This window comes from Eumetopias jubatus, unplaced genomic scaffold (genome assembly GCF_037043125.1).
Source record: "Eumetopias jubatus isolate StellerSeaLion01/CBP00866 unplaced genomic scaffold, mEumJub1_p1.0 scaffold_6, whole genome shotgun sequence".
Lineage (NCBI taxonomy): Eukaryota > Metazoa > Chordata > Mammalia > Carnivora > Otariidae > Eumetopias > Eumetopias jubatus.
This window is the reverse complement of record NW_028274812.1, coordinates 322,590-346,045: the sequence shown is the minus strand read 5'-3', so window position 1 is coordinate 346,045 and position 23,456 is coordinate 322,590. Positions and strand designations below refer to the sequence as shown.

Genomic DNA, 23,456 nt, shown 5'->3' with positions numbered 1-23,456 from the left:
GGCTTCGCTTTGCGCCGTTCGGACTTCGGAGGGTTCCGCAGAGCGCTCTGCTTTCGGACAGCGCGGGAACGGCCCACAGCCGTCCGGGACAGCCGCGCTCCAGGCGAGCCTGACCCTCTCCCGAGCCGGCCGCGGCGCTCCCCTGGGCCTCCGAAGAACTGGCTCCGGGGGCTCCGGGTCACCGTCGGCCCCCACACGCCCGCAGGCGAACAAAGCCCGGGCCAGCCGCCCGCAAGCCACCCTCCAGCCGCCAGCGCAGCACCCCCGGGAAGGAGGGCAAGGAGGGCAAGGAGGCTGCGCCCTGCCGACGCCCACCAGAGGCCCGGGGACCACGCGACGCCGACCTCGCAAGCACCGCGCGATTTCCGAGGCAACGGGCGCGGCGCCTGCGCAGCTCGCTTCCCCGGCGCCTCGGGGCCCGACCACGCAGGCCCCGCCCCCCGCGCGGGGCGGTCCCGCGAGCGGAAGCGTTCGGAGCGGAAGCGGAAGTGCGCAGACGGCTGCGGCTGGGCCGAGGGCGGTGCGGGCGCGTCTCTGGCTGTGCTGGCGCATCTCTAGGTAGGGCCGGGCCTGGGGGACCAGCGCCGTCTGGGGCCCCTCTCGGCTTGCCGGGCTCGGCTCGGCTCGGCTCGGCTCGCTGCGCTCGCGGGTCTGCGCCGTCGCGGGTCCCTGGGCCCGGGTCCGAGCCGTCCGCGGCCCTGCCCGCCCGCAGCCCCGCCGCCCCGCTCCGGGCACCTGGGACACTCGCCGCCCACCGCCTTTCCCCTCCTGGCCCTCCGTCCCTGTCACCTCACTCCCTGGCCGCCGGGCCCCCACAGCTCTGCGCCTCGCTTCCTCCTCTTTGGCGTCATCTTGACCCTCCCCTCCCCTCCCCTCCCCTCCCCTCCCGAGATGGTGCCAGTTCCGGGGCCACTCTTCTCGGCTGCCCGGCCACACAGCTGGTGTGATCGTCCCCAAAGAGGCGTCCTCTCACCTCAGCACTCGCGGCTCAAAACTTGTGTGCCTTTCCCCCCAGCCATCCCTGGGCTGTCCTGAACTGGGGCTCCAGGGTCCTTGCGGAAAGGAGAAGACGGGGTTCGCTGGCGGCAGGGACCTTAGACCAGTGGAGGGGGAGCGGAGAGGTCAGGGAGGGTCCGGGAAGTTTCTGGGCAGGAGGGGGGATTTGAGCAGACTTTTAGAGAAGCAGGAGTTGGGAGGTGAAGGAAGGGCAAGAGGCCGTTCATTCCTGCAGAGGAAACCATGTTTGAGACCGTCTGAGGAAGTGGAGAAAAGACACATTGCTTAGAGATGGGAAAGGGCAGGAAGCTGTACAGAATTTGGGGCCAGGAGGTGATTGGATCTTACCGTGAAGAGCGCCTGGCAGGTGTAGGATGACGGTGTGGGGTCAGTCTGTCTGTAGGTCATGAGCAGAGGGCTTTTGCAGTCCTGCAGGAAAGAAGTTTTAGAACTGGAAACCCGAATATAGTAGTGGAGAGAACTGGGAAAGACAGGAGATGTTGGTGTTTCTGATGACTTACAGATTTTTGGCTTGAGCATTTGAGGAAATGATTCAGAGAGTGAAAAAAGCTTGGGGAACAAGTCTGCAGCATCAGGTTCCTGACCGATCACGTATCACGTGTGTTGTTTGGTCTGCAGCAGTATTCCACAGTTTTCTCACGGGGCCTCACGTCTTACACGCTCTTTGACCCGTGCATGCGTAGACCTGGCTGCTAGGGGCTCCCCCCTCTGCAGCAGCACAGCCTGCACCCACTCCCTGTGTTCTGGTTTCCTCACCGCCCCATCTCTTGCCATCCCTAAGCTCTGCCATAGTGGTTTTCCCCAACCTTGTTCCTGTCGTCTCTGAATGCCACTTGTGCTCTTACTAGTAGTGTTCGTGGAGAGCACCGACAAGACCTTCGCTGGGCCAGGCCTCTCCCTGCTCACCTCTCTACGTACTATTTCTTGACCATCTTCTCACTTCGTGTCATTTTCAGCTACCTAATCTTGCAGACAAACGGAGATCTCTAATCACTTCTGGCCAGCTCTGTTCTCATCTGTAAAGGGACAAGACAGCAGTCGGTGACATCTGAGGGCACTTGTAGGTTTTCATATTCTGAGGTTCTGCCCCATCCCTGAACCTTAATCTGGGTGTCATTTATGGGGTAGATTTACTGTAAAGCTAATGAAGATCGGGCGTCAGGGTCCTTCCCTCTCATGAACCCCTTCCAAGGCACTGGGAAAGACCTCAGAGGTCTTCTGTTTATAATTTGTATTTTTAAAAAGAAGGATCTCAAATGTGTAGATTTGAGGCCTTACACAACTTGAATCCCTATGAAACTGGCCATTTATCTCATCCTGCTGTCTTTGTATTTGCACTCTTGTCCTTCAGACCTACCCCTTCATGTGTGTGTTCATTATTGAGGCTTGGAGGGAAAAATAGGAACGAGTGGAGCTGACCAAATTTCTGCTGTAACCTGGCTTTAGTTTGCCCTCAGGGAGGGAGATGCCACAGATTGACATCTCAGTGCATTTGGCAGAACCTTTGCAACAATGTATGTATTGATTTATTTCACTGCTGGGTTCCTACCTCTTTCAAGAAAAGGTTAATGGTAAGAGGGAAAAGACCACTTAATTGAGGTCATAAAAGCAGCTCTTAATCGCCATAGAAGCTAGAGCTATACACTAGAAAATCAGAGGAATTCATTGCATGCTTTCTTTTATTAGTTTGAAAATGAGGCAACCCTAATGCCATCAGTTATTTTTATAAAGCTTTATAACAGGTATAAATTTATTTTAATTTGCTTTCAGATATCTGTTTCTTTGTAAGGTGTTCTGTTGGAAAAATTTTCAGAGACTAAAAACATGTTATTTAAGGTTTAAGTTATTTATGTAAAGTAAGATATTTTTAAAGGATTTTGTAGTAGTAGTTTAAAATCTACCAAACTGAGAGGCAGATCATCATTTAAGTTTTACCAAAAAGGGAATCAGTGATCTATAAGGAGATTAAATGATTTGTCTTCAGTCACAAAGTAAATCAGAGCCATTGCCAACCAAAAAAACGAGCTCCTGAGCACCCTTTTCATTATAAACAAATATTACTCAATAAGTGGGAATCCATTGCTTTTATTATAGAATGTTTACTGTAGTGTAGACTAAATTATTTTATCCATCCTTCAGCACGCCTGTCTAGCTGCAGAGTCCCACATGCACGGGAAGTTCCAAGAGAGTGTGCAGCAGTATGCTGTTCCTGTTCGTGCTTTAGCCCAGAGGGTAGTAAGTTACTCTGAAGTCACTTACAACAAAACCACTGCCAACCAGGATAAGAGAAAAGTCTCTTTGAAACAGCGGAGTTTTCGGGATAGATGAGTTTTGGGTTTTTGCCCATTAAGCACCAAAATCCCCCATCTAGGATGGCAGTCTTTCTAAAATATATTATTTCCCTGCTTTCTTAATAGAATGTGCGGGATGTAGCATAAACTTTCTTTAATGACCTCAAGTAAACATTTTAAACATAATTTGTTATGTTGTGATGTAAACAGGGTGGGACTTGTTGAGGCACGGACAGCTGTTGCCCTGTTATTTGTTTGGAGTTTTTGTGTCTGTCAGGTTATCTTAGTTTTCCTGTTCTTTTGCTTTCTCCTGGTCGGCTCTCAACAGTTCCTACTGCTGTTGGTGTCCATGTGCCTGCCTCAGATGCCCTTTCTATATTTTTCTCTACTGTGGATGTAGGAGCTCCTTGTTAGAGTGGAATAGAAAAGAGTCCATAGGTAATAAATAAGAGCCTGAAGAAGTTTCTTATGAATAAATTGTTTTAGCCTTAACTCATGAATTTACAGTGGATTCTTATCCTTGAATTCTGGATAAACGAAGCATAAATTTTACAGGCCTACATGCATCTTTATCCATGTTCAGTGAGTGACACTGGTTTTCACATTATGTGTCATTGTCCTTTAAGGGGTTTTGTAGAGCTTTGGAGAGTTAGGGAAAGGCCCAGTGTTCTGGATTGCCCCTTCGATCCTGATGATTCTGTGAGTACCCTTCCGACTGGGAGAACCTTCGGGAAGAAGAGCTCTCTGGACTAAGGACACCCACCGGACAGTTGTGCAGTGAGTGGTCTTTCTAGCACTGGAGGCAGCAGCAACCAGACTGCTCAGATGGGGCAGTTAGGTGGGGGTGGAGCCTAGTGAAAGGTACACGGGCTTTGGAGGCAAGTGGGTTCAGATCTGGGCGTCATTGTTAGTGTGTATGACCTCAGGCCGGTGTTCTAACGTAGCACACCCTGCTGGCTGCTGCCCAGCACCAGCTCTTTGGCCTTCTTTGCTGGTGCAGCATGGCATGTCTTTCATGAGTCTGAACAAACTGATCCTGGCCCAGTGGGACTAGAGATGGCTGCTGTGCGCCTTGTAGAGTAAGTGTACAATATCTCGCATTTTGACACACGGACACACTGCCAGACTTCCTTTTCTGACAGACCCTGTGCCTTTCACTCCCATTCTCAGGGCTCATTTCTTAGTCAGGGACTTTGGTTTATTGCTGTGTCCGTAGCTGTTAGCACAGGGCCTGGAGCAATTTACTGAGCAAATACGGGAATTTAGAACTCTTGTCTTTGGTAGGTGTGTGGGAGCCAGAAGAGGTTCTCTACCTCCTTTGTCTTTGCAATAGGAATGAGGACTCTGCATCCCTTAGGATTCTTCCAAAACAGAGGTTTGGATGTTGGGCAGCAGAACAAGCAGTGCCAACCAGAGCCCCTCATTCATCTCCAGTCTCGCCTCTCCACCCTCTCTCCACAGAGTCAGGGCAGTGTTTCTAAGATGTATGTGCTTTAGAGCCTTGACCAGTATCTCCTTTCCCCTGGGGTGAAGTCCAGATACAAGTGGGTGGCAGGCCCCTTCACTGTCTGGCCCTGGTGCATCCCCATCTCCTCGCTCTTCCCTTAAATCGGGGTTCTAGCCATACTGAGAGTTGGTGGGTTTTTTTTTTTCCCTGTGCTTGTCCTCAAGCATTTATAATAAAATACACTTTTATAATATAAATAAAGTTGCAGGTTAAACTACTTAGTAGAACAAGTGTATGGTAAGCACCTTAGAAACATCCATTTACTGATAAAAAAGATATCTTACAGGCTTTAAAAATCCTCATTCCTTGTGACTCTTGTGCCTCCCATCTGCCTGCCAACTCATCATCTCGCTCTGGCTGCACCTGTGCCCCCTGCCTTTTGTCAGGCTCACTTCCACTGCCCTTACTCAGGACAGCCATCGTGGACCCTGGGTCTGGGCTGGGTCTCCCTGCTGAGCATCCCCCCTGCCATCCCTCTCCCCCAGCTGCAGCTCTGCCCCAGTGACTATTGTGGGTTGAATGTTTTCCTGCTGGAGTGTGAGTGCAGGGCCCTGTGTCTTGGTCATTGCTAGTGTCTGCTCTTGTGAATGACCTAAAGGTACTTGCTAAAGGAGTAAACCAGATTCATGTTTAAACAAGATCACCTGGTATTGTTGAGGAGAACCGAGTATTAATGAACGGCAGCTACAAATGACATCCTGTTGAAGAAGAAAGGACCACCATGTGCTCTTACTTTGACTCAGCAGTTTCATATCTAAGATTTGTCCCAAGGAAATGCTCAGGACGTACTCAAAGATTTATATACAGAGATGTGATACACACTTACGGCACTGTGTATCCATTAAAAATAACACTGCAGGAGAAGGTTAATACAGTGATTTGGGAATATATTCATGGTAAATTAAGACACAAAAGTAGATTACAGAAAGGACAAGAGTATCCCAGTTTTTAAAAACGAATAATAAAAATTAGAAATATGTACTCTGAAATTGTCGTTATCTTTGGAAGATGAGATTGTAAGTAGTTTCTTTTTTTTCCTTTGTGCTGTCTCTGAATTTTCTCCAAAGAGCATGGCTACTTTTAGAGACAAATTTTTATAAATAAATACATTCCTGATACTAAAGTAAACTAGCTTGAAAAATCATAAATACAGTAAAACCTCATAAAAACTTGTATGGCTTTTTTAAATTTTGAAGTAATTTAAGAATTTTGACTGGTGCTGGGCTGATTTTACTAAACTTCAGGCAACTGATGGCATGTTTTATGAATAAATTTGTAATATAAATGAAATTGCATCACAGTTTATGAAGTAGGTCTTATAAACCTCTCTAGAGATATGAAAAATGAAGCTTATAGAATAAAGTAACTTGCTCAAAATTTTACTGCTATTAGGTGGAGGTTAGAATTTGAACTCACTAGAGCCTTTCCGTATATCAACTGTACTGTACTGCCTAGTTTCTGTCACTTCTTCCTAGGACACAGCTAAGAGGGGTCATCCTACCAAGTACGGAGTGTCTACATCAGCCATGCACCAGTTTTCTGAATCTTGGCATCAGTGGCCATGGCCTGACTGTGTTCCAGAGGGTCCTCCAGAACATCCTGAGTCTGGACATCTATACCTAGACACACAATGTACATCATAATAGCTATAGGCTTTCCATTTCTCATTTGAATAAGCTTCTTAGAGATGCAGTGTTGAAGAAGAAATATACTGACGCTTGCTAAAACAGTAACAGTAAACTTAAGACTGTTGCATGAGGGGAGAGAACTGGGGCTCAGCTTTGACACCTGGGGATTTGTAGCCTGCCAGCAGAGGGAGGGGGTCCATGAGAACCAAGGGGATGAAGCCTTTGATCAGATCTTGAGGGTGACCATCTTATCAAGGGTAGGGGTTTTCTCCAGACAAACTCAGCAGGACTCGTGCTGAAACTGGATTCAGCCAGAATGTACATGGAAGCTCAAGGTTGAGGCCTAGTTGAGAGGAGGGCCCAGAGGACCCTGATTGAAATCTGGTCCAGGAGAGCGTCTTGTCAGTAGTTTAATGAGCCCTGGGTGGTGGTCCTCTGAGGCATATGGAGACCAACGCAGGTGGCAGCCACTCTTAGCTTACTCATTCACCGGGTCTCTGCATTCATAAATACTCAGGAAACACTCTGAGCTAACATGTTCCCATATGCTGGTGTGGGGTAAGCATTCATTTCTTGGGAGTTTTTAGTCCCTTGTCTTGCCTTGCTGTGTGAAGGGGTCCCGTACGGTTCTGTTTGTAGGGGAGTTAGTGGGGAGGCAGGGAAGAAGAGCAGGCCTCAGATGCTCCACCATCAAGCCACAGGAGGCCCTCCCTAAGGGCCCAGGTCCAGCCAGCATGTTACCAGTGGAAGAAACATTATTTAATAAGACTTGTAAATGAAGCCAGGGAAAAGGACTGCATGTTTTTATGTTGTCACTGTCACATGGGCCATTGTTCAACAGAGTCACCCACGGCTGTTCTGTCTTCCGACCAAATGTAGCTCTCTGACTTTGCTGGTTACTCTTGATGAGAGCCCAGACCCTGATGTTACATGCTAATTTGTAGATTTTTTTGTCTTGTAGAGATGCAAATTATTTCTGTCTGATAAAAATAAACCCAAAGGTTTTGATTTCATTCCTTTGTAGGACTTCAACCTGATTCGTCTCCAACTGAAAATAGCTTATTTCAGTCAACTACAGCTTTTCCAAGCCCTCGGAACTACCTCCCCATCTCGGTGGCTCCCTCGTTAATTTATGTGTGCATGGGTTGTGTTTTAGCTTTTGAAAATTATGTTTTAACACTGTCGTATGCTGGGTGTGCTTTAGGGTGGTCACTGCTGTTGCTACCGGTTGTCTTGCAAACACTGCCCTCTGCACCCCCCTTCCATCTGTGGGCTGTCCATGAGTCCATTTGTCCCTGTGTCCAGAGGTACTTTGGCTCCTTCTGTCCGTGGCAGACAGGTTGATCTGTCTGCTGAGGCACAGCACTCTTCCTCTCTCTAAGTGTTCGTCAGTTGAAAGGTTGTGAATAAGGGAGCTTTTGGACTTCTCTTTCCCCCTTTTCTGGTAACCCAGGATCTTGGGATTGGTCCAGCTGTATAGAAGGGAGCTTTTCCTAGGAGTGCGGCCCCTTCCAGCTGTGTGCTTGTGTGCCTGCTGGCTCCTCCTCCATAGACTTTCCTGCACTGAATGCTTTGTTTCCCAAACCAGTCTGTCAGCTACTTGATTCCTACTCTTTCTTTGCCTGCGGTTGGAGTCTGTAAACTTGTTGATTCCTGATTTCTCTTTATATACCTGCCCTTCAGTGCCTTCACTTATTCATTCATTCACAAGTACTTACTGGGCCCCTGCCATGCTGGACACAGTGCTGGGTATTGGGGCTATGGCAGAGTGATGTCATTTGCCCTGAGGAGGCCCACATTAATGGAAGTGATTCCCAGATTCCATTTTGGGCAGTAAGACTCCTCCCTAATGAGACATCTGTTTTCTTTCTAAACAATAATTATCTAACTAATGAAAATTGTGTGTATATGTACATGTGTACATACGTATTTGCCATGATCTTTAAAACTACCTTTAAAGAATGAAAAACCTCAGTGGGGTTGACTCTTCAGCAATGTGGAAGTTAGGGGCACCGACCCCTTCACACAGCAAAAAATCCACAAATAACTTGTGACCCCTCAAAACTTAACAACTAATAGCCTGCTGTTGATGAGAAGCCTTGTTGATAACAGTCGATTGACACAGTTTGTGTGTTACATGTATTATATACTGTATTCTTACAATAAAATTGGCAGGAGAAAAGAAAATGTTATTAAAATCACAAGAAGGAGATAATGCATTTACAGTACTGTACTATATTTATTGAAAAAAATCCACGTGTAAGTGGACCCATGCAGTTCAAACCCATGTTGTTCAAGGGTTAACTGTATATGCTCTTAGCAATATTAAAAAAACCTTAAAATTGTTCAGGAAAGGTAAAACCCACAGAACTTACTTTTCTAGGCATTTCGTTGTACAACACACTGAGTGCATTGAGGGGTGGGTGGCGGGAGCACTGGACGCCTCGAAGTGCCGCAGTACCGGAAGGCATCATCCAGTGTCACAAGTTCCCAGGTCTTCGCTCATCCAAATTTGTTTTTGTAAATGCCATAGAAGAGCACATTGTAACGTAGCATTCCTGAAGTAATTTGTGATTCAAAATGTGAGAAATTGGCAGTGTGAAAGAGGAAAAACCAGTACATGTTTAATTATAATAGTGTGCTTTTCACTGCTGGGTGGGAAAGGAGAAAAACATTTGAATAAAATCAAAGCAGAGGCTGAGCTTGACTTCTCCCAAAATAAAGAGGAGAGTGTTTTGAGCAACTCAGTGTTGTCACTTGCAGTTTTAGTAGAAAAATGCTTGAAACAAAAATCCCTTTTTATTGGTGAGGGAAGGCAGCCAACCCAAATGTGGCAGAGCTGCTGCACAAATGGGAACCCACGTCTGTGTGGGAGCTGGGACTGAAGGCAGGTCCTATTTTGCTTCAGCTTTATCTTCACGTGTGTCTGTAGCCAGCCAGGGACTAGCGAGGAGGTGTCCCACTGGCCACTGGTGGGCTTGGTGGGCGGATATCCCCAGGCGCTGATGGTGAGCTCTGTCAGATGCTTGGCACCCACTGGGGAACCTGGGAAAGCAGTGGAGTCTCATCTCACCATAGAGAAAGAGTCCGAATCAGGAATATTTGCCTTTGGTCTGTTCATCATCAGTACACCCTGCAAGCCTGCTTTTTTCAAAGCTAGGCATAGAATAATGGCCTAGATAGAGTTTGTGAAGTCTAAGCATTGTTTTTTTAATCCACTTCGACCCGCCCTTCTTTGTGCTCTTCCATTCTCTCTCCAAACTTGTGCCAAACTGCTATGTTGGAATCTCATGAGGAAAACTGGCTTCAGAAATACAACGTCACCTTAGTAAACGTAGGATCCATACCCGGGGGCCCAAACTGTAGAACTACCTTAGAGTTGAAATAATCATGTTATGAAGTCCAGTTTCTGCTTCAAAAACTCATACCTTGGTAATGTTCCCAAGGTAAATCCTTTGCTAGTGATAGCTCTACAGTGGTTTGGGGTCTATGGATTTGTGTATTCCATTGTATTTAATAACAAGCAAGATTTCTCTAAAGTTCAACATAAATGTGTGAAATTTATGTCCACTCCATGTTTATGTATTTTCAATATTAATGGCTTTTAAGTAGATAACTTCAAATTTTTTTAAGGGGCCAGTGTCCATTAATAGGCAGTAAGTTCTTAAAAGATAGTCCTCTGTAAGGGTACCTTTTCTCAACGTAGTAAATTATTTACAGTTTGTTCATTTGTGAAATGGAGCTTACAGCTTTTTGCCTGTCAGAGTTGTTTTAAAGCCTGGAGATGTTGTGTCTTGAGTGCCCAGTGCTGTCTGGTGAGAAGCGCACATACCGTGAGGCCAGAGTCCTCATTCACGGATGTGTGTCAGCAGCTGATGGCTGCCTCCCTTAGCCCCAAGCCTGGAGAGGCTTCGTTTGTTCTCCTAGAGCTGTCTGTGTAATAAGGACTTTTTGTTTTTTTATCAATGGACATGAAGCCCTGATGAGTCTTAAAACCAAAGTGAAAACCATAGGCCATTAAGATCAAAGACGTCATCATGGAATTTTTTCTGACCAATGACATCTAAAGTACTCTGCTTAGTTTTTTTTTTTTTCTTTCAGATTTTGAGTTCTAACTCTTTGAACTACCATGTTTCTGCATTGCAGAGTGGGCAGTTTTCCATTCAAAGTCAGTCAGTCACCAACTCAGATGTTACAGAAATTGGGCGTTGTGAATCTTTACGTATTTTTCTTTTTGATACCTTTATTCAGGTACACTTGATAGATAGTAAACTGTACTTTTTTACAGTGTATAGTTTGACAAGGGTTAGCATGTCTTCACCTGTCCAACCATTACCGCAGTTGAAGTAGTGAAGATACCCATCACCCCGAAAGTTTCCATGTATAAACCCCTCCTGCCCGCCTCACACCAGACCACCGCTGCCTGCTCTCTGGTTCTACCGATCAGCCCCACTCTCAGTGAATTAGAATTTCATACAAATGGGTCCTATTGTGTGTATGCCTGTTTGGTCTACCTTTTTTCACTCAGCAAAATTATTCTGAGAAACATGGATATTGTATGTACCTATATATGTTTTAGGTTTTCAAAATTAACTTCTGAGTTCCTAGATGGGAAATAATACTTTTTTGAAAACTGTTGTCCTGTTTTTTAATTTGGTTGAGAAATCCCTTGAATAAGAGTCTTCATACGAATCTTAGCAGGTTGCTACACTGTGTGGCCCTCGTGAAGGTGGGCTTGGTGACTCGTGCTTGGGTAAAGTGCCTCTTTGTCTTCAGTGAAAGCTCTTTGGGCTCCTAACCAGTATGTCATGTTCCATATCTTATTAGTGACTAGAGTGTTTTGCAACTAGAGAGTGAATATTAAATATTGTCTGTGTTTGCTTTAAAAGGTGTATATCCAGTGGTAATGCCATAATTACTAATTTATTTTCCTTTCCAGATCCTTTCCAGGAGTTCAGTTATGGGTGTGAGAGGTTTGCAGGGGTTTGTGGGCAGTACCTGCCCACATATATGTACAGTAGTGAATTTCAAAGAACTGGCAGAACGCCACCGAAACAAGCACCCTGGAGGTACCCCTACCATTGTGGTTGATGCCATGTGTTGTCTCAGATACTGGTATACTCCTGAATCTTGGATCTGCGGCGGCCAGTGGCGGGAGTACTTTTCTGCTTTGCGGGATTTTGTTAAGACTTTTACAGCTGTTGGCATCAAGTTGGTATTCTTCTTTGATGGCATGGTGGAGCAGGCTAAGAGAGATGAATGGGTGAAACGAAGACTCAAGAACAACAGGGAGATCTCCAGGATTTTCCATTATATCAAGTCACACAAGGAGCAGCCAGGCAGGAACATGTTCTTCATCCCATCGGGGCTGGCCATCTTTACACGATTCGCTTTGAAGACTCTGGGTCAGGAAACCCTGTGTTCCTTACAGGAGGCCGACTATGAGGTGGCATCTTACGGCCTCCAGAATAACTGTCTGGGGGTTCTTGGAGAAGACACTGACTACTTAATTTATGATACTTGTCCCTACTTTTCAATTGGCGATCTCTGCCTGGAGAGTCTCAATACTGTCATGCTCTGTAGAGAGAAGCTCTGTGAGAGTCTGGGTATCAGCCTGGCAGACCTTCCTCTTCTGGCCTGCCTGCTTGGCAATGACATAATCCCAGAGGGCATGTTTGAAAGCTTTCGGTACAAATGCTTATCTTCCTATACCTCTGTAAAGGAGAACTTTGACAAAAAGGGTAATATTATCTTAGCTGTAGCAGACCATATATCTAAAGTTCTTCGCTTACATCAGGGTGAGAAAAAGCTAGAAGAGATGTTACCTTTGGGACCAAACAAAGCTCTTTTTTATAAGGGTGTGGCATCATATCTTTTGCCAGGACAGATATCTCCGTGGTTTTTCCAAAAACCCAAGGGTTTAATAACTTTGGACAAGCAGGTGGTATCCATGAATTCAGACCCTGAATCTGAGCAAGAAGTTCCCATGTGTACAGACCCTGAATCCAAGCAAGGAGTTCCCATGTGTACAGACCCTGAATCCAAGCAAGGAGTTCCCGTGTGTACAGACCCTGAATCCAAGCAAGGAGTTCTCATGTGTACAGACCCTGAATCCAAGCAAGGAGTTCCCGTGTGTACGGATCCTGAATGCAAGCAAGGAGTTCTCGTATGTACGGACCCTGAATCCAAGCAAGGAGTTCCCGTGTGTACAGACCCTGAATCCAAGCAAGGAGTTCCCATTTGTATAGATCAGGAATCCAAGCAAGGAGTTCCCATGTGTACAGACCCTGAATCCAAGCAAGGAGTTCCCATGTGTACAGACCCTGAATCCAAGCAAGGAGTTCCCATGTGTACAGACCCTGAATCCAAGCAAGGAGTTCCCATGTGTACAGACCCTGAATCCAAGCAAGGAGTTCCCATGTGTACAGATCCTGAATCCAAGCAAGGAGTTCCCATGTGTATAGATCCTGAATCCAAGCAAGGAGTTCCCGTGTGTACAGACCCTGAATCCAAGCAAGGAGTTCCCGTGTGTATAGATCCTGAATCCAAGCAAGGAGTTCACTCTAAATCTAAGCAAGAAGTTCCCATGTGTACACACACTGAAATCAAGCAGAAGTTACCTCTAGGGGCAGATCCTGAATTTGAGCTAGAAGCACCCATGTGTACAGACCCTGCAGTTAAACAACAAGACCTCATGAATATGGAGCCTGAAGTCAAACAAGTAACCATGGTTTCAGACCCCGAAATCTTAAAGGTACGTAGATGTGCCGAGCCAAATCTGGGTGTCATGATTGGGAAAATGTATCAGTCAATTATTGACTTCTTCTTGTAGTTCAGGCACTGTGGGGGACACACAACAGGGCCCTAGCAGTGTAGTTGGGAAGTATGACATACGCATTGGAAGCTCACATTGTAAAGTATGCTCGATATGGGTGCATGCCTGTCGTAAAAGAGAGCTCTTGGAATTTGAAGGAGAGTGATCACTGTGGGTTAAATATAGAGAGACGTTCCTGAAGAGGTAGAAGTAGAGCCAGACCTTCATGGGAGCTGAAATTTATAACAAATAGACAAATATCTGTTGCCTTGGGGCACGAGGTAGAACAGTAGGCTGGAGTACGGGGTCTGAGGGGAGATAACAGGGAGAGAGGTTGGAAAACGTGGAGTGTAGCCAGATTGTGAAGATTATTAGATGCCCCACCAGGAGTTGGGACTTAATTCTGAAAGTGACAGAGAGTCCTTGAGGGTTTTTATGGAGGGCTGTTTATGAACCACCTGTTATGTGTGAGGTTCTGTGCTAGGTGGGTTACACGCGTTACCTCTTACCCACGGGCCTTCTGTTGTCCCTAACAGGGTCCCCATCTTCCATCCAACTACACAAGGTACAAACCTGGGAATGCTCTCTCCTGTTTTTCATAACTATTCTCCCCCCGTCTTGTTACTTGTACCTGTCCAGTTAGTCTCCCGCCCTAGTGTGAGCTGCCGCTTTTCTGGGTTACCCAGTAACTCTTAAACAATTCTTCTGTATAGACTTGTGCCCCTTCCAATCCACTTATCATGCTGCATGCAGAAATAAAGCCCTTTATTTGCGTTCATAACTCTTCAAAGAGTAGAAACAGTAACCCTGAGTAGACTACAGCCTGCCAGCACCTCACCACCTCTCCAGCTGGCCAGTCCCTAGTCTATCATGGCCCTCCTGGAAACCTCCCCTGCCCCTGTGCTAGTCTTTTCTGTAAAGCTGGGTGGTCACCCACTCAGAGATGGCCCCTGGCCATCCACTGTGTGGCACCTGCTGTGGTGCACACCTCCCTGGGATTTCGTGCTTGTGACAGTGCTGTGAGGGCAGGATCTTGTTTGTTTTTCTCACTGCTCAGCCCCTTTTGCCTGTCCCACTGCGTCTCACAGTAGCTGCTCACGAAGTCTTGAAGGCAGTATTCCCTTTCTCTTGTATCTTTAGGGCCTCTCCTTTAGTGACATCTTCCCTCCTTCCTGTACAACTACATGGGTGGTCCTGTCTTGAAAAGTTTCTCCCCTCTTTCTCTATTACATACATTGTAGCAGAGAAGCTAATTTACTAACATAAAAAATTACAGTCCTAAGGAGGATGTGGTACATACATTAAGAGAGTTACAGGTGAAAAAATATTAAGGGGTTAAAATTATCCTACCTGGAAGTATCCTTAAGTGCTTCATAGAATGAAATGAATGTGGGTTAAAAATTGGAGGAAGGGCAGAATCAGAGCTCCAGGTGGAAGTGTGGTCAGACAGTCGGAAAGAAGGACGGGGCAGGGGCGGCCAGGTCTCAGCAGAGGACTAGACATCACCTGAACAGACTCAAAGTCAGGAAGATGAACAGAGAAGAGCTACATCTAACTTGGCTTAAATTTATTTGGTTTTATTATGAGGTTGGATGTAGGAATGCTAGTTTAATATAGACCATGCAGAGATGATTCTCCACTGGTGACCAGAGGGTATTCTTCACCTTATTTCCCTTAATCATCACACAGTTCTGATCCTAGATGTGCTTGCCTCTGTCACCACATGAGGACATGGGTGTGAAAAGGCTAAATGACATGGTCTGCAATCACACAGCTAGTACTTGGCAGAGCCCGGGTTTGAACCCAGGCCTCTGCAAGTTTGACCCTTTATGAGATGGCATCTGCGTTCCCTGATGGCACGTGGAGGGGTGAGACAGTCATGGTCGGTAGCCTCGAATCATGAGCATGGAGGAATTTATCAGGAAGCCACCCTGCTCCTAGACTTATGCCTGGCTTCCAAGGTGGCACATGATGTAGACCTTGGAGCCACTCCAGCAGTTTGCCTGAAGGACAGGACAGGGAAAGACACACAGGCGGAGGAAGAGCAGAGCAAAAGGAGAGCATGCAGGGTGCCTCACTGCCTAGAGGAGGGCAGGGCCTGCTTTTCAGCTGGCCCAGGACTCCAGTCGAGCATGAGGCAGCATCACCCACCAGCATGCACAGTACCACTCTGGGCCCTCTGCTTTTTCTGTTTTGACCTGGCCCCACTGGTTCCCAACTCACACCCATTTCCCATTGGTGTATGGCCTTGCAGATGTCCTCTCTGGGCTTGGGCTCTTCACAAACCTTGACTTGCATTCGCCACACCAATAGGACCCAATCTTGGCCTTTGCTCTTTTACTGGACACCCTGGTCATCTCACCCAATTTCCTGCAGAGAGTTCTGACAGATTGGGTGACACCACAAAGGGCAGCATGTGTATCATGAAAGAATTTAGGACTTAGTTTTTATACACATTGTGAAGGTATTAGATATCTTTAAGTGTGGTGTGATGTGATCAGGTATTTGTTTTTTGAAACATTGGTTATACTGCAGAGAATGGACTAATGTGGCTGTTGCAGAAACCAAGGTGGAAGACAAAAGAGCTAGAATTAAGACAATGGCAAAGGGGAGGAAGAAACATTGAAAAGTAAGTCTTGCTGTAGAGGTAGGGGTCCTCCTGTGCTCTGGGATGGGTGTTGCCATGACTTAAGGATGGGCGAGGAAAGGTTTGACACAGAGGATAGCTAGGGAAGACCATCTGATGCTTAGAAAACAGGCCTCAAGTCCATTACTCGGCAGGAGACAGACATCTGGAAGTCATCCGACTGGACGTGGTAATGGAAACCCTCCAAGGAGAAGATTGAGCCTTCTGAAAACATGCCCTGGGAGAGGGCTGGTCAGACAGGGAGGGGAATGAGGAGCGGTGACCCCAGCAGAAACCCAAGGAGGCAGGTTTCAAGAATGAGAGGAGCAATAGCGAGGACCGTCAGGTGCTGCGGAGTAAAGTAGAATTGGGGCTAGGTGGCTGTTAGGAGGGTTTCATGGCCTGAGAGCCACTGTCGCACAGGGGCCTGGTGGAGGTCAGATGGCCAGGGTTTGAGGAGTACCTTGGAGGCAAAGGCTGGAGCTGGGGAGTGCTGCTACTTCAGGAAGTTTGGCAGCGGAAGAGCCTTGGATGGGGAAGAGGGGAGGAGAGCGGTGGGAGGCCTGCCTGTAGGGGAAGTTGGGCCATTGTGGAAGGACAGATCACGTGTTGTCCACACTCTGACTCTCCCATTGATTGGACCTCACGATACCTTTGAAAACAGTTGCGTGAAGTGCCTTCGGTTCCCCTTACATTTTCCTTTAAAATTTGTTTGCAGTGGAGTCTTCTATCCCTATCAAATAGGTAACCCCAATTCCAACGTGTGTGTATTTCAACCCCACATAGTCCCCTAGAAACCCGTAGGTAGAAGGCTTTAGTGCACAGCAGTTATCCTGGGCACATACCACAGCCAGATATCTATGTTTTCTCCATAACAGAATATTTTGGAAAATCAGTTAAATTTTAAGCATAAATTATTTGGTTCCATAATGTTGGATAAACTGAATTATTATGTTAGAATTTTAGATTAGGTGAATATGTTAAGGTTTTTCCAAGTGTAGAGTGCTATATAGATCTATAGTTAGCAGAGGTAAAAGGTGCTTATTAAATGATTCTGATCCAATTAGTGAATTAAAATTCTAATTGTAGAGAACTTACCCGAAAAACCCTGTATACACCCAGAAAACACATCAAATTCTGTACAGTTGCCAAAATTGAAGATTTCTTGGTAGGGCAAATATAATTTATTATAACTTTCTAGATAGATTTGTTAAAATACCATCTCTCTTGAAATGAAAAAGACTCAGGTATGGAAGAAGGAATAGGAGAATAAGTCAGAAGCTATTTTGCCTCAAAAGGATCATAAAAAACATAACTATGATGTTTCTGATGGATTCAGTATCAAAAGGGGCACATAGAGAAATAGTTCACTTTCCAGTGATCTTCCATTAGAGTATCAAATAACAGTCCTTTAAAAAATATTTTTTAACCTTACTGGCCTTAAAGTTGCTAGCTTGTCTGCCATCCTGCTTTCAAGACATTTCAGCAAGGAGATAGACATTTTATAACGTGTAGGCTCGTGACAGTGGCGACACTGGGGACCATGCACTATGTGCCAGGCCTCATGTGCAGAGCTCTCGTTAACCATTGTGTTGACCCCTTTAATCCTCAGGATAGTTCTGTGAGGTTGGCACTTTTATTAAACCTACTTTGTATCTGAAGAAAGGGAGAAATAGAGTAAGACTCAATTCTACAGAAATGAATCAAAATAACTAGAACTACTTAAAAGTATATATAAATAGAACACCGATTTACAGAGTTTTTGACATTCCAGGTTGTCCTAACACCACATTTTTTTTTACAGATGAGAAAACTGAGGTTTATTTATTTTTTATGTGCATAAGTTATTTTATTTTTTAAATTTTACTTTATTATGTTATGTTAGTCACCATACATTACATCATTAGTTTTTGATGTAGTGATCCACGATTCATTGTTTTCGTATAACACCCAGTGCTCCATGCAGAGTGTGCCCTCTTTAATACCCATCACCGGGCTAACCCATCCCCCCACCCCCCTCCCCTCTAGAACTTTCAGTTTGTTTCTCAGAGTCCACAGTCTCTCTTGGTTCGTCTCCCCCTTCAATTTCTCCCCCCTTCATTTTTCCCTTCCTTCTCCTAATGTCCTCCACGCTGTTCCTTATGTTCCACAAATAAGCGAAACCATATGATAATTGACTTTCTCTGCTTGCCTTATTTCACTTAGCATCATCTCCTCCAGTCCCATCCATGTGGATGTAAAAGTTGGGTATTCAGCCTTTCTGATGGCTGAGTAATATTCCATTGTATATATGGACCACCTCTTCTTTACCCATTCATCTGTTGAAGGGCATCTTGGCTCCTCCCACAGTTTGCCTATTGCGGACACTGCTGCTATGAACATTGGGGTTCAGGTGCCCCTTCTTTTCACTACATCTGTGTCTTTGGGGTAAATACCCAGGAGTGCAATTGCTGGGTCATAGCGTAGTTCTATTTTTAATTTTTTGAGGCACCTCCACACTGTTTTCCAAAGTGGCCATACCAACTTGCATTCCCACCAATAGTAACACCACTTTTTTTTTTTAAAGATTTTATTTATTTATTTGACACAGAGAGAAGGAGATAGAGAGAGCACAAGCGGGGAAGTGGCAGGCAGGGAGAGGGAGAGGGAGAAGCAGGCTCTCTGCTGAGCAAGGAGCCCGATGTGGGACTCGATCCCAGGACCCTGGGATCATGAGCTGAGCCGAAGGCAGCCGCTTAACCGACTGAGCCACCCAGGCGCCCCAGTAACACCACATTTTAAATGCCTTTTGTGGCAGACTGTTTGGATTGAATTTTGAGTAGTAATCTGGGTAAATCACTTCCTACACTAATAAGAATGTTCTTCACAGAAAAAATAAAACCTGTGTGTAGGTTATTATAGGCCTCTGATCTTAGCACTTTTTTTTTTTAAAGATTTTATTTATTTATTTGAGAGAGAGCATAAAGCAGGCAGAGGGAGAGGGAGAAGCAGACTCCCCGCTGAGCAGGAAGCCCGATGCACAGGGCTTGATCCCAGAACCCCGGAGATCATGACCTGAGCCGAAGGCAGAGGCTTAACTGAGCCCCCCAGGTGCCCCTTAGCTCCTCTTTTTAAGGAGAAAGTGGAATGCAGCCCTGTGCCTCATCACCTACCTTGTGCCAGCATTGCTGGTTGCAAGGCAGAAACGGGGTGTGCAGCACATGTGTTTTGCTCAGTAAGGAATTACTGAACAGGTGAATGTGACACAGATTCTGATCCCAGGGAAGTTTAGTTGACTAGGGGAGATCAGACCAGGTAACTATCGGGTAAATGTGGGATGAGCCCCATTAGGCGAGGGGAGGTGAGTTCTGGTTGGGAGCAGAAGACAGGGTGGGTGGTGAGCCCTGACGAGAGAGGAGCTTATGAAGTGGGAGGGTAGGAAGGCCCTGAGGGGGTACCTTTCCTGGATCCCAAGTGAAGATGGAGAAGGATCGAGTGTTCCTGAGGAGCAGTGAAGGTGTACTGTTGTGACTGGTTTCTGTGAGGTGGATTGGTATCATGGGAAGAGCACGTTGGGGCCTTGAGTGTTAGGGTGAAGATCGTGGTAGTCATTCAGATGCTTTGAGGAGGGCAGTGACTGGACCTATTTCTAAGAAGACAGGGTGTTGATGCTGTGGAGGGTTAGGGTTGGAGAGGGGAGAAGTGGGTTAGGTTCCGTCAGAGTCTTTCATAGTGATGCTTCTCATCAGGCGGACAAAATTCCGAGATGCCGCAGAAGTCAGTGTGGTAAGTCTGGTAGGCGGTTGGCGATTGGAGGTGCAGGAGTAATTGACAGTTTGGAGCCTAGAAATGCCAAGGAGAGGAAACAATGCCAGCCCGATGTCATGAGTTTGAGGGACCATCACTCCATTTCTGAGTGCCTAAAAACACTGGCATGGGATAAAAAGGGTTGGTTTTTTTCTTGAAGATTACTGTTTTGTTTTCAAGGAGAAAGCAATTGTATTTCAATTTTGCACAGGTTGCTCGAGCACAGCACGTCCAGGCAGAGAGCTACCTGGTGTACAACATCATGAGCAGCGGAGAGATTGAGTGCAGTAACACGTTGGAGGACGCCCTCGACCAAGCTCTGCCCAGCCAGGCTTTTGTTTACCGCCCAGTGCGGCAGCGCGTTTACTCCCTCTTACTGGGGGACGGCAGAGGTGAGCTTGTTGGTCTCTCTTAGCAACGGTGCTATTTGGAGTTGGATTCTGAGAAACAGACCAAATGAAGTAGAATGCATTCTTTCAGGACACGGATACAATTAAAAAGGGTTTTGTTTCTCTGTAAAATCTGTAATTGAGAATACCACTCACATCTGTACAAGATTAAGGGTAAACGCCATGGGACATCTCTATCTAATTAGCAAACAGTTGATCAGTATTCATTAAAAGAAGAGTGCATTGTTTTTATAAAATGTTATACTTTTATTCCTTAAAAGGATTTGTGTTTTCTGAAAAATGTGAAAACCCTTTCCTTCTGCAGGAGTGTAGGGTATGTTTATTATTAGAAGACAATGTCTACTTATTCTTCTTCCAAATGTGATTTTCATAAAATAATTCCATAAAATCTAGTACATCATATTTTAAAGTATAAACAAAATTTTCCTTTAGAGCGTTTGTATTTAGGTTTTTCCCATCTATATTTTCCTTGTGCAATAACAGCAAGCATGTAGGGAGAGGACTGTCAGTGGCCAGAGCAGGAAAGTTGGGGGGCCTTCATCACCAGTTGGAAAATGAATTAGGCCCTGCTGCTCTCTTTTCAGGGGAGTTGGGGGGCATTGAGGGTAGAGAAGAGCGCTTCATAGTAGAGACTAGTGATGCTTCACACATGCAGATACCTCTTGGGTGAGGTCCTGCTCGCCTGCAACTGGCCTCCTGGGACACTGGTCTGACTTGAGAGCAAACAGGGCCGCACACACTCTGACTGGGACGGACACAGAAGCAGTAAGATCCCGAAGAAAGGGTGTCTGCGGTCCTTTTGCCTAAACTCCGTTATTTCCGGACGTACCAATATTGGTATTAAGATCACTCTGTTCTTCCGGAAAGTAAGCATTTCATAACTTACAGGTGGTGATAGAATCCTCCGGTTAAAATGCTGTCATGATTCTTTGCTTTGGCAGGGTGTGGAGTGGCAAGGTTCTTCGAATCCAGTTTTTATTGGATTCTCGGCATGTACTGCCTTTTCCCACATGTGCTGCCAGAATCCAGAGGCTTATGTGCCCTAAGGAAGACATGAGAAAGATGTTTACACCAACTGAAAAACAGAAACAAAAGAACCTATGGAATAAACTTTGGGACCAGATAGTATTTAAATAATATTTTTCTATTTCTTTTTCTTATGTGGTTCTCTTTCCATATTCTTTCTTCACACAAGTGATTTCACATTGATTCTAATGATTAAAAAAAAGACATCTTAATCATGAAAAAAATTTTACATTGTATAGTATTTGCCTGGAATTGTTTTTATTTTTTAAATTTTTTAAAAAGATTTTATTTATTAGAGAGAGAGAGAGAGAGAGCATGAGTGGGGGCGGGGGAGAAAGAGAAGCAGGCTCCCCACTGAGCAAGGAGCCCCATGTGGGATTCGATCCCAGGACCCCGGGATCATGAACTGAGCTAAAGGCAGACGCTTCACCGACTGAGCCACCCAGGCGCCCCTGCCTAGAATTGTTTTTAGAGTAGCTTATTAAATGAAGTCCAAATATATGAACTTTACTAACTTAAATTTCATACTTTGTTAATGCAGATTATTTACAGCCATATTGGTAACTTGATTACTTAACCACAATAACAGGAATAATTACTCAAATTGAACTTGTCTTCACAATTGATCTTTACTCTCTTCTTTTTCAATTTTTTGGCTTTCTCCATGAAGTTTACATTTTTAGGATGTGAACATAAAATGCTGCTATTGCTGGTTTACTTGTGGTGGTAATGAGGCATATTTTGCGTTGCTTGCTTGGCTTAGCTTATGATCCATGTGTCCTTGAAAATGATGTATGTTTACAGTTGCTGTTCTAACGTGGCAGTTGGGTTGACAGGGCTGTTCAAGTCTTCTCCCCATCTCCTTTTGACTTGTAATTAGTTCTGGAGAGAAGAGTGTTGAAGTCTGCAGGTGCTCTTGTGGATGTTTTTATTTATTCCCTCAGTTCTGTTAGTTTGTGCTTCAGATATTTTTGAAGTTCCATTGTTAGGTGCATATACATTGAAAATTGTCCTGTTTCTTAATGAATTGACCCTTTTAACATTATGAAATTTCCCTTTAAAAAAAAAAATCTGGTGATAGTCCTCGTCTTGAAGTTGGCCTTGTCTGACACTAACATATGCACTCCAGTTTTCTTAAGATTAGTGTTTGCATTGTGTATCTTTCTTCTGTCCTTTTACTTTTAACTATTTCTTTATACTTAATGTATGTCTCTTTTAAGCAGCATATCCAGTTTGACCATCTTTCTTTTATTTAATTAATTTTTTTTCTCAAGGCCCCAGTGTGGGGCTTGAACTCAGCTACCCTGAGATCAAGAGTCAGACTCTTAACCAGCTGAGCCACCGAGGCGCCCCTGATAATCTTTCTTTTAATTTAGTCTTTAGATTACTTACATTCAATGTAATTATTGACATGATTGGGTTTAAGTCTTTCATTTTGCCCTTTGCTCTGTTTTTTTCCTTTATTTTCTCCTTTTCTGACTTCTTTTGGACTAATTGAATAATTCTTAGTATTTTGTTTTATGTCCTCTTTTGGATTATTAGATTTACCTGTTTTTTTGTTTTTTTTTTTTTTTAGTGGTTCCTCGAGGGTTAATAATGTACATCTTTAAGTTACCACAGTTTGCCTTCAAATAGTATTATAACCACGTTGTGTGTGATGCATTGTAGCTGCGAACTTTCATTTTCCCATCATTTTTGCTATTGTTGTGTATTTTTTAAACTTTTAATTTTGAAGTAATTACACACTCATGGGAGTTGCAAAAACAGTCCATAGGCTTTCCTGTACCCTTGCCCCGGGCCCCCGCACAGACGACGTCTTGGGTAATAAAATACAGTGTCAGAGCCATAAATTAACATTAGTGCAGTTTTATTAACTAGATTACGGCTCTTAATCAGCTTCATCATTTTCTACATTCACTCATTTATTTGTGTGTGTGTGTGTAGTTTTATGTATTCTATTCGATGTCAAGATACAGAATTGGTCCATCCCCACGAAGGAGCTCTCTCATGCTGCCCCTTTGTGTCCTGCCATCCGGCCCTGTCCCCTGTTCCCTACTGGTTTGTCCTCGATCTCTGTAACTTGATTTCTGCAAAAATGTTACATACATGTTTGGTCATGTCAAGAATGTTACATACGTGTAATTTTTTGATATTATGCATATGTTTTAAATCCCATAATATTCTTATTTTTACTTTAAACCAGGGGCTGGCAAACTTTTTCTGTGAAGGGCCAGATGATAATAAATATTTTAGGCTTTGAGGGCCCCTCTTGTCTGTGTAACAAGTACACTCTGCTGTTGCAGTGTAGACACGTCTCTGTCTGTCACAGGAGCGAGGCTGTGTCTCAGTAA

At 45.1% G+C, this 23,456-nt stretch overlaps 1 protein-coding gene across 8 annotated transcripts in view; it reads left to right on the top strand.

Moving 5' to 3' along the window:
- Nucleotides 1-474: 474 nt before the first annotated feature.
- The window catches only part of FAM120B (family with sequence similarity 120 member B), a 110,793-nt gene continuing 87,811 nt past the window's right edge, over nucleotides 475-23,456 (top strand). For 7 of the 8 annotated variants that reach the window (XR_015768280.1, XM_088023787.1, XM_088023789.1 and 4 more), the window contains exons 1-3: nucleotides 476-558; nucleotides 11,383-13,197; nucleotides 19,881-20,061. Coding sequence is in view for 7 of the 8 variants with exons in the window: in XM_088023787.1 (XP_087879913.1) it covers nucleotides 11,404-13,197; nucleotides 19,881-20,061 (1,975 nt within the window). In the remaining variant the exon portion in view is untranslated. Of the gene's footprint in view, nucleotides 559-11,382; nucleotides 13,198-19,880; nucleotides 20,062-23,456 lie in introns of all 8 variants that reach the window. The other variant, XM_088023792.1, reaches the window with a different exon arrangement.